General features: G+C 40.8%; 2 protein-coding genes across 2 annotated transcripts; one reads left to right on the top strand and one right to left on the bottom strand.

Moving 5' to 3' along the window:
• Nucleotides 1-5,165: 5,165 nt before the first annotated feature.
• LOC135440391 (adhesion G-protein coupled receptor G6-like) lies at nt 5,166-7,995 on the top strand. The gene is made up of 2 exons (XM_064699517.1): nt 5,166-6,476; nt 6,537-7,995. The coding sequence occupies exons 1-2, from the start codon at nt 5,294-5,296 to the stop codon at nt 7,688-7,690; spliced, it is 2,337 nt and encodes a 778-aa protein (XP_064555587.1). The 5' UTR covers nt 5,166-5,293; the 3' UTR covers nt 7,691-7,995.
• Nucleotides 7,996-9,854: 1,859 nt separating this feature from the next.
• Nucleotides 9,855-10,732, bottom strand: LOC135440384 (uncharacterized). The gene is made up of 2 exons (XM_064699510.1): nt 10,625-10,732; nt 9,855-10,563 (listed from the first exon to the last, which is right to left on the bottom strand). Exons 1-2 carry the CDS (start codon nt 10,643-10,645, stop codon nt 10,132-10,134), a joined length of 453 nt encoding a protein of 150 aa, XP_064555580.1. The 5' UTR covers nt 10,646-10,732; the 3' UTR covers nt 9,855-10,131.
• Between the last annotated feature and the right edge of the window lie 577 nt (nt 10,733-11,309).

Raw genomic sequence — 11,309 nt, 5'->3', positions numbered from 1 at the left:
AGTTTTAATTCAGCTTTTATTTAACCCACGTTGAAAGGCTGCAAGTGCAGCCGCAGCGACCACAACAAAAGTCAGCTGCGATGTCTGATAAACGTCGGCATAAAGCCAACGGCAGAGCTGCCACTGACGGACGGACAATGGCGTTGACACTGATGGAACGAGCCTTGAATAGAGAGAACTGAAGCCAGGTATAGCCGGGGCATTAGCGCCAGCAGCAGGCAGCAGACTATTTGAATCACAGCTGAAAGACGCGGCTACAAATAATATACCCTTACTCGGCTGGTCCTACAAGAGAAAAAAAAGTATGCGATGCTTAAAAAGACACAAAGTCACAAATGAAGAGCACTTGAGCATAACACGTCAGTCGTTAAATGCACGCAACAGCTAGCATACCCAATTGAATACCCTACAAGTGTGCGGAAAGTGTTAGGGTAAAAAGCTGCTGGCATATTGTTCGAATGAAATGGTGCGTTAGGTTTTTTCTAATCAAGTGCAGGTCGCAAAGATGGTAATCTGTATGACGTTTAATTAACAAGCAAGAAGCAAGCGAAGAATTTACGCTACGAACCAAATAGTCCCTCAATCGCAGTGTAACACACACACACACGCACACCAGCTAACTGATAATAATGGTATCTGACTATGTGACCAGCTCTTTAGAGGTTGCGCATAGAAACAAAGGACAAGTGCAGCAAGGATAATCGCATCACACTTGAGTAAATAAATTCCTGAAGTGGAACCAACCAAGCATCCAGGGCACTTCACTGAGCCAAAAACTTGTAACCAGCTGTCTAAGCGGGATGCACAGCCTAATGCTAGGAGCCAGCTAACGCCCACTTCTCGCTCTACTCCTGGTTATCAACGATATTGTTTACCATACACAAAGGTATTGCTGTGCTATGAGGCGTATAGCTGGAGTGAAATTAAAGGGAGAGAGAGGAAGGATTAGGTTGGATAAAAGAAGTTGCATTTCAACGGAGTCCGAGTTAATGACAAACGAAGAAGCAACTGTTTATCTTATAGCAAAAATATATTACACAAGCCTCGCTTGGCTAGGCAGCTGCTTGACCCTTTTGACATCATTGATTTAATATTTAACCAGCAGTCTGGCCAGCGGCACTCGCAACCATTTGTGCAATCAATCAGATACAAAGGCATCAACCTTTACCTCTCTTCATAATTAAATACATAGCAATTATTATTTTAATTTCTAAATCAGCTCAGAAACATTTAATTTACATTCCACAAATGTTCAGCGCTTATATCAAATTAAAAAGCGAACAAATATTTATGATTATATAATGCGAAAATATTTTCAGCGAAAAAAATACTTGTATATATTTGAATGCTTGTACATTACCACACCCTATAATATTACTATTCCCCTAATAATAAAAAAATGCAAGCACAGTTTTTGCTTATCAAAGACGAACAGAATCAGGGCTGGAAACCCAAAACATATATTATATATTTAGATAAGAGCTTTGGACTAGGTCTTCACCAATCAATTTGTATTTTAAACGAAACAACCTTTAAAGGGAAATATAATTCAGTTTCGCTTGATTGTTCTTGTTCGATTTAAGTTTAGGTGCAAAGCAAACTATAAATTTAAATTTCGGACTCGAACGGGCTTAGTTCAACATCGCCTTGCCTTGAAGACAAAACTTTTTGATAATAAAAAGTACAGATACTATATAAGACTTTAAAAACTTTACATTTTATAAATTCTGTAAATACCTAAAATACTATAAAACTATAGCACTATAATCCATAAAAAGTACCTATAATACTATAAATATATAAAATACCATAAATGTTATAAATAAATAATAAGTTATCAATTTGTGTGCAATTGTTTGTTTAAATGTCTATTTGTAATAAGCAATTGTTCCAAGAGACCATAACCACAAATTTTGTATGTTATGTGTTTACGGTTAAAGCACTCTAACACATTTTCGTTCATTTGGTGCTTATTTATTTTATTTTATTATATTTGTAGATAATTAAAACACAAATGATTTGCTGTTCTTTTACCGACTGCAAATTTATGATTTGCTTAAATTATTAATTGGGGCACAAACATATTCTTATATGTGCCTTAGACTGCCAGTCATTTGAGCTGAGAAACCATTTTATTTACTTGCATTTCTGCACTGGATTTTGTTCGTTCCAATTATTTGCGATTCAGCAAGTTTTATTGCATTTGAATGCACATCTTTGCACTTTTCGCATTTTGATATTGCACAAATATTTGAATATTCTGCAAAATTTCACAGTCCAACTGCAGGTATGGATCACAGCAGCACAACGGGCAGGACTGACTGCTTCCTGCAGTTGACCAAAACATGCGACAGCTAAAATGTGCAACTGGCTGCAAAATGGGCAAAGGCAAATGGAAACCAACAGCAACAACAACAGCAATCAAATGTATCATTAGTTTGCATTCGTTGTTGTACCAGCTTGTAAGATGGTTTAATGAGGATGACATAAAGAAAATACATTTCTTTGGGAGTGACCAGTAGTCAACATGTGAGAGTTGTCTGTAAAATATCTTTAAAATTTAACTGTATAAAATGATTGAGCATTTAGAAATATTGCAGTTGTAAATTAATTAATGATAAATTATATACCGAATCGGTTCGTTGCGCAACCATTCATTCACATAAGTAGCCCTTAAATTACTCTTTATCGTAATTGGTAGGTAGCGATTTTGTATTTGTACATTTCAGAAGAATTAATTTCAGCCCAATTTGTAGTTGTACTATTGAAATTTTGAAGATTGTACAAACCAAGGTTTGAATCTGAGTTAATAAATATGGAGCACAAGTTTGTGAACCGAATTCCAAGGAGGGAGTTGTTTCAGCCCTAATATACCATATTATAATATATAATATGCTAGCGGATATAACCCGGCCTTGCCCGTGGCACGTATATTATAAAATCAATGTTCTCAAAAATATTTGAAATGATTTTGAAACTGATCGGACGGTAAACAACTTTCATATGTACAAACGTTTTCCTCCAATTTACCACTGTTGCGAGTGGAATTTCCCAAATCGCTGAAACACGTATTCATTATATTCTTATGTGGAGCTTTGCAAATAAATTTGAAGCAAATCGGACACAACTTAAAACTTCGCACAAAACATCTTTGAATTGCATTCCCCCCGAAGAAGTTTGAATTCTGCGAAAAGTGTGAAACACGTCTCAAATGATTTTTTTTCTTATAGATCTCTGGAAATGAATTTGAGCGCGAAACGTCACCCACCAAATCTTTGACCTTCATTTCCACCAAGGAGGAATGGATTTTCCTAAAAGTGTGAAACACCCCTCAAATGAATTTGAACAAAGACCTTTGAAAATAAATTTGAGGCCAATCGGATGGTAAACAAAAAAGTTATATACAATAGTTTTTCGCGATTTTTCCACACTTGCGGGTGGAATTTCCCGAAACCCCGTCTTAACGTGCACCTACATCACATGAGGTAACTACAGTGAAAATTTCAGCTTCCTAGCTGTTACGGTTACGGCTGTGAGTTGATCACCAATCAGTCATTCAGTCAGTCAGTCAGTCAGTCAGTCAGTCAGGACAAACAGTTTTATATATAGAGATAGTCAATATTAACCTTTTTTTTTTATTATTCAATTTGATTTACAATGCGCCAGAATCGATCAGTTTACATTGAGAGCTATTTACATCGATGGGATAATTACAATGAAGTCGATTGAGGACGTAGGTTAATACTGTAAGGTATTGAAACCTTTGTAACCTTTGGAGGCACCTCTCTGTGATGGGATCAGCACGGAGCCTGGCGAACGCGTTCAGGTACAGCAGGACATCGGCGTAGCAACTACTGAAGATCTTGATCTGATCACCAACCTTTGTAAGGCGGAGATTGCGTTCGAGGGCATCGTAACGTTTGTAACGTACCATGGGGTGCCGGGCAACTTCCGTGCTGTTTTGGGTTGGACTGTCCCTATTCGATACATAAAACAGAGCCAAAAACCATTTTATTTTGAAATGATTTGACACCATGTTCACAAAGTAAACAGGTACAATTATATTGATTTAATGTCCAGCGTGGAGTTCCAGATTATGAATTTAAATATTAATCTGTTTTCAAGTCTTAAGTAAGTATGCATAAAAGTTTGTTGCGATGAAGACACAAATATAAATTGTCGTATATTGAACACTGCTTAAGATTAATGTGGACCGCACGTGGTCTTGTTGCTTTTAACAGCTTGTCCAAAATTGTGGTCCATTAATTAAATTCGAGTAGTTAAAAAGTAACACAAATAAAATATCAGCTAGTTGGCACACACAACAGCCAGACAGCGCACATGTTTCGATCAAACACAAAATAAAATAGAAATAAAATTAAAACAAATACGAGGGCTTTTATAGGGAGTAACTGACTACGAAATACCCTGGACCCAGCGACAAATATATTCTGTCATTCGACTACAAATATATGAACAAAACACACAAGCAGCATGTGAACACGTTGGAAGAACAGGATGGAAGAACAGAGGGACATGGCCAGCTCGACACAGTTCGTTGTACTGATCAAAAACATATGCGCTCTTCGGGGTCGAAGAAAACTCCTTCTCCCTGTTACACACATTTGCGCACAGCTATAATACCCTTTTTACCCATTCAATGGGTGCAGGGTAGAAAAATAAATAAATAAAATCCCAACTGAAAGTACAATCAAATTTTAGCTGACCTGACAGCTGCCGCATTGATCCAATCTCAAGAGGCTTTCGAAAATATCAAGATGTTGTCGACAAGCTTCGAATTGCTGCTCATTATTCAATATATTACTGTAAAAATAACGACAGACTGAACAATTGCTGCAATGCTAGGTGTTTGAAGAGGGCGGACAGAACAGAAGAGGGGGCTGCAAATGTTTACTGCTTTGACGTGAAGCAGCTACCGATCGAACTTGAACTTGAGTTTTTCTTGAGAGAGTCAGCAGAAATCTCAAGTCGAAACTAATGAGAAAAATGTGGCAAATGTGCTTATAGAATATATACAGGCATATATATATTTATTTATTTATTTATTTATGTATGTACTTATGAATGAACAAGTGAGTAATTACGTAATGCGGATAAGCGCATCTTGGCTACAAATTTATTACCTTTAATACTTTAAGTCGTGATGGGCTCTAAAGCCGAGACGACGCGACAGTCGAACGCGGCGCTAGCTAAGGAAACAACGCGTCGGATTAACGGCTTAACTTAGCTTAAATTATGTGCCACGTTGAGCAGTGTAATTAACTAGTGGAAAATGCTTTGGCAGTTTTGCCTACTCTGCTGGCTCTGGCCCAGCCAGGCACATGTGCGACTCACTCCCAGCACAACCTGGAGCACCGTGCAACACTACCCACCGCAACAATGGCAGGCCAGGAACCATAGTACAGTGAAAGCAGCTAGCAACGAACATAACATGAAGGTGCAGCCCGTGGGCCTGTGTGAGGCACAAGATTTCCAGCACAACTATGAAGTGCTGGCTGCAGATGGCCGGTCTATCTTTGAGCCGCATTTGAATCATTTTGAATGCACACGAGCTGGCGAATGGGCCACCATGCGCGATCTCTGCTTGGATGAGTATGGGCTGCCCAGGCGGCGATTTTGCAACGCCTCAGCCCAGTGGCAGCCCCTCAAGCGGCTCAACTGTCGCGCTGGTAACCAGCTGAGCCGGCAGCTCTACCAGCTGGGCTTCGAGCTGCAAGCTGCGGACAGCAGCAACCGCAGCAAACCGGTTCCATTGAACCGGCTGCAATATTTATTGAGCCAGGCACATGGCCAGCTGTCACCAGTTGATGTCTATAGCACAGCGCGTATAATTGCCAAGCTCCTGGAGCAGCAGCCAAGAAGCGCAGCCTTGGGCGCGGAATTAGTCAGCATTTGCCGAGAGATTATGTCTAGCGATGCGCAGGTACTGCGCCTGTCCGCACATCTGAATGCAACTAACTCGCTGCTTAGTAGATTTGAGGACTACATGGATGCACTGCCTCAAGAGCTGGTGCCCACCCAGAACTGTGGCCGGGCAGCCAGTGAAGCCTTGGTATCGACTGGCAAAGGCGTGGAAACACTCAACTATGCGAATTTGGGAGTGCAGGCCCTGATGAGCAACAATCTGAGCGTATTCTATGTGAACCCGACATGTGCAAATATCACAGGGATTTCCATTTATTCATCACCAGCTGCAGATCGGCAGGCCTCTGGCAGCGGCTTTTGGTATCGCTTTCTTTATACAAATAAGAACCTGAAGCACTTGAGAAGGGATACAAATCTGGAGACGGCCACCTACGTGCCGGAGCAGCTGTGGCGTCAGCTGAAAGAGCGCGGCGCCTCCTACGTCATACTCAAGGTCTACGCCCATGCCGGACTCTTTGTGGAGGCGGCCGAGCAGCCCAGTGGGCGACCACGCAGTAAAGTACTATCAATATCTATACCCGGATTTGCTGGTAAGTTTAACTAAGCACCAGCTCAGCTTTGGCTAGGCTAATAATCTTTCATCCATGCAGGAGTTGACTTACCGTCGCCTTTGCCCTTCTTGTTGCCAAGGGGCAAGGCTTTTGGCGAAGGCAGCCGCTGCGGCTATTGGAACTATAAGAGCTGGCTAAGTGATGGTGTCACCACCTGCAGCGGCAACGGCGCGGAAGAGTTCAATGTGCTCTGCCAGGCACATCATTTGACGCAGTTTTCGTTTCTGATTGGTGGCAGCCAAGCCCATCTGCAGCTGGAAGATGTTCAACAGCAGCTGGACGCGGCCCATGAGCAGCTGCTGGACATGATTAGCTATGTGGGCTGCGGCCTGTCGCTGTTTGGACTCTTGGGCATCTTTTTAACCGCGGCGCTGGTCAATAAGTGGCGCAGTCAGGCCTCTACTAAGGTGCTGCTGCATCTTTGCCTGGCTTTGGCCCTGCAGCTGCTGCTCTTTGTCTATCTCAGCGGTGGCAGCGGCGGTGGCGACGAATGGTTGACTCTAGAGCGGAACTGGAATCGCTGCTTGATTTTGGGGGCTGCGCTGCAATACTCTGTGCTGGTAATCTTCAGCTGGATGCTAATCATAGCCTTTTTGCAGTTCCAGCGTTATGTTACGGTTATAGGCGTGGCCCGCCCCAATCATTATATACTCATATCAGCACTGATTGCCTGGACGCTGCCACTGCTGCCCACCCTTTCGGTTGTGCTGCTCGACGCCAAGTCATTTAAGCCATCGGTGTATCAGTTTAAACACCATGCGGCTATTTGTTATCCCTCCGGCTATGGCCTGGCCCTGGGCGTGGTGCTGCCCATAGCCCTGGTCACCATTGCCAATGCATTCATGATGATCTGCATCATTTACAGCATCCAGCGTACGCTCAATCCTCGACGCCAGCTAATTGTCCAGCAGCTGCGCCTGTCTGTGCTGCTGTTCTTTTTGCTGGGCCTCACCTGGATCTTTGGTCTGTGCAGCTACATGCATCTGAGCATTATATTCTCGTATCTCTTTTGCATCACGGCCACGCTGCAGGGCTTTGTGCTCTTTGTCTATTTTGTGCTTTTGAATACGACGAATCGAAACGCCTGGCTGAATCTGATGTGTTCCAAACAGTTTAAGTTAAATGTGCCTAAAACGGAGCAACAATCGATGACCACTTCATCAAGCAACACTTCCAGAAGAACGCAAACCTAACTAAAATTAATCCATTTGAATATTTTTCAACAGACTTTAACAGATGTGACCCCAACTTATGCCAGTTTGCTAGCTTTGCAATTTAACAAAATATGTTTATAAAGTATGCAAGTCAATAGCATTATCACAGCTTATTTTTTTAGGGCAATTCACATAATACCTTAATAAATTATAATGCTAATAATATTATATAATATAATAACTAATAATAATCTGCATAAACTATATCAAAGCTAGCATGCTAGCAGCCACCTGGTATCACCCAATTATACAACAGAATCAATAAAAACTAAGTATAGATTTAAATTAAATTGTTTTCATTTTAAATTGCCCTAAGCTTCTGAAACTGCGACTGATTCATAAATTCTTCATCAATAAAAAAAAAAAATTTTTAGTTCCAAACATTCAGCGTTAACCAAACTAATCAGTTTTCAGAAATGATTACAATTTTTGAAAATAAATAGTAAAATGAGTTCAAACAATATATATTACATTAGTTTGTTAACCTAATTTATGTGTTGAAGATCCAGTACGTGTAATCTTGTTAATCGTCGGGTGTCCATACTACTCCCTGACAAAGGGCATGTTTAGGTCTTTATGAATATCATAGTTGTTCATATACCACGGAGCGCCTGTGATAGTTCTTAAAGTTATAGACTGGTACCTTTGCGGGATTTCTATGTTGGAGTTGCTTGCTGTTCCCCATAGTTGCATAGCGTATGTCCACAATGGTTTAAGAATCGCCCTGTAAAGACGAACTTTGTTCTCAAGACTCAGTTGCGAGCGCGGTCCTAATAGCCAGTACATTTTTCTTTTTCGCTTTGAGCTGCGTTTGCTTCGATTTTATATGAAGCTTCCATGTGAGTAAGGATAGCTTCAAGCTCTTAATATTTTAGCAATGTCACACAACCAGCAATAAGGTTTGGCAGCCACCTTTCGTTACAGCGTGTTCACAAACCACTTTGCTATCAGCTTAACCGTTTTAGCTGTGAGTCAAACCGGTTTGCTGTTTGAGTAGCACTGAGCAAACGCGTGAGTAAGCCACAAAATCAAAACTGTATATGACCTTTCCATTACAGAATAGCTAAACAATATTTAAAAGTTTTTTAAATAGCTGTCTCCAGGTCTTGGATTGCTTGTGATTTTATTAAATCACAAACTATGAAAATAAGTGATGATTTGTCAAAAAAAAGCGATAAATGATGTGTTAATAAAAACATTGAAATCAAATAAAAAATCTCATATATATAAATAAGAAATAGGTCTTAAAATCCCAACAATTGTTAAAAATTGGTATAATTATGAGACAACGAGTTATATATGCGGTGCAGTTAATTATTTATATTTATATATTTCAATATTTTATATGCTTAAATGTTGTGAATCATGTGATGAAACAATCATAATAAGAATAGAGCGGTTTAGGTGTGTCAGCTGCCAAATGCTAAATGTTCTTCTAGAGATGTGTTTGGCCATTATGAATATGTAATTAAAAGCTGATTTCAAAAAAGAACTGCTTAATCTAATCAAATTATATTGCTTTGAGCTAAAGGGCATTCAAATTGTTGTTAACACTTTAATCCCAACTACGGTTGCCTAACGGCTCTTGACCTTATATAGCAATTTATTGCAATTCTGTGTTGGGATCGTTTTTGCCGCCTGCCCTGTCGTCGTTGTTGGTGTTGTTTTGGTGCGTTTTAATTTATGGCTTCTAAATTATGTAAATGATATGACAAACTTAATTTTGGTGAATGTATTTTTTGTGTATTCAACATAGTTAGCGACCATTTCGAGCGGTGCGTAGCTTTATTTATTTTTTATATATTATACCCTTATGGAGGGTATTATAGGTTTGTTATCAAAAAAGTAACTCATAGAATACGAGAAAACAGCTAAATCTAGTCAAACTAGCCTCTCAGTTCGTCTTTCTGTTGCAACCAGTAAATATGCTAAATCAGTCCGCTGTATCATATAGTTATATGATCCAAGAATCAAGGAATCCATCTTCACGAAACTCATCAAATACAAATAAACAATTCTATTCACCTGTCCGCAAGGGTATTTAATCTTCGATGTGCTAAATATGGCCATTTATTCTTGTTTTAGTTTTCCTTATCTCATTCGGCCATTTGGAGGCTGAAATTAAAAGAGTCGTAACTCGCAGTTATGCTTTTTTCCGACTTGTATTTGTAGGCACAAATTAGTTTGGGCTTAAATAAGAATACGGAATGCTTAGAGACTATGCTTGATGGTATTTAAATATAACGTAAAATTATATAACAACCAGTAGGATTATAACAAATTAACCTCATTTACTGGTTGCCACTGGCTGCTTATCAAGAACGGCATTCCACATGCGCCGCCTCGAACTAATTTGAATAACAGACGATGCCGACGCCAACGCCGATGCCGGCGTCAATCAGCGAGCTCGTCATCTCTCATCAGCGTCGAATCCGCAGCAGCTTGAGCGGTATGTAGGAAGTTCCGGGTGCCACATCCTTGCCATCGGGCAGGAAATTCATTGCATAGTTCTTGGGAGTCGGCGTATTTGGTGGCACCGCGGAGTCCAAGCTATGCTGTGTGGCAGCCAAAGCGGGCTGCCGTTGCGATGGTTGCAGCTGCACTTCCGGCTTAGCCTGCAACAGCAGCGAACGCTGTCTGTCCCCCAGCTGGAAACGCTGCTTGTCCGCAAGCTGGAAACGCTGCAGGTGGCCCTGTATGATGCGACGCAGCGCCGCCATGGTGCTCACACTGGGCGCATTGTAGTAATACGCCTGGCCCTGCGGCTGGACCTGTGGCAGCGTCTGTTGCTGTGTCTGGCGTGGCAAGTAGCCCAGATTGGCGGCGCATACGACGCCCAGCACAGATATCAGCTGCAAGATAAATTACAGTCCACATACAAATTGACAAATTATTTGGCCGCTGACGACTTACACAAAGGCACGTCCTGTACATAATTTACGCACACGGCTGACCGTTTGTTATGATTCACGTCAATACTCGATACTCGCTACTGAGTACTCGATACTCGATACACACTCGCTCGCCGACTCGTTCGCTCAACAGCCACTGGACAACTGAATCCCAAATTTTCGGCTATGGCAAATCATCTCGTTTCAAGTTCACGGGCCGCCGCAAATGCATTTACATAAGTTTCTAAACTGGCCAGTGCTAGGCACGATACCAACCATCTCCATCTCCATCTCCACCATATCTCCATATCTGTCTCTGTCTAGAGTTGTTGTTCAGCTAGTGGCTGTCGCTTTATTTTTAAAAGTTAATTCTTTTTCTAGCGCTGCCAACGGGGCACGTGATTTATGCAAATATTCATCTCATGATCAGATTTTTGTTTTTTGCTACTTTTTTTTGCTCGCGGTTCCACTTTAACTTTAACCTGATCTGGTTTTGCCTTCGTTTGTGTTTTATAGCTTATACTCATACAAAACTGCAGCAAAACGAGTATACTTCAGTTGTACCAAACCTATAAGTTTCATTTTCAATTGATAAGCTTTAATTCTCTGAGACTCTTAAAAGTTTGCGAGAAAAAGATTGGACTGTAGGTTTTTGTACCGTAATTAGCTGTTAGGTATAACTTCTCTTAATTTTTTCAATTTTGACA

The sequence above is a fragment of the Drosophila montana genome, unplaced genomic scaffold (genome assembly GCF_035044405.1).
Source record: "Drosophila montana isolate Dmon_TW-CO22-7 unplaced genomic scaffold, ASM3504440v1 contig_960_1, whole genome shotgun sequence".
Lineage (NCBI taxonomy): Eukaryota > Metazoa > Arthropoda > Insecta > Diptera > Drosophilidae > Drosophila > Drosophila montana.
This window is presented reverse-complemented; position numbering and strand designations above follow the sequence as displayed.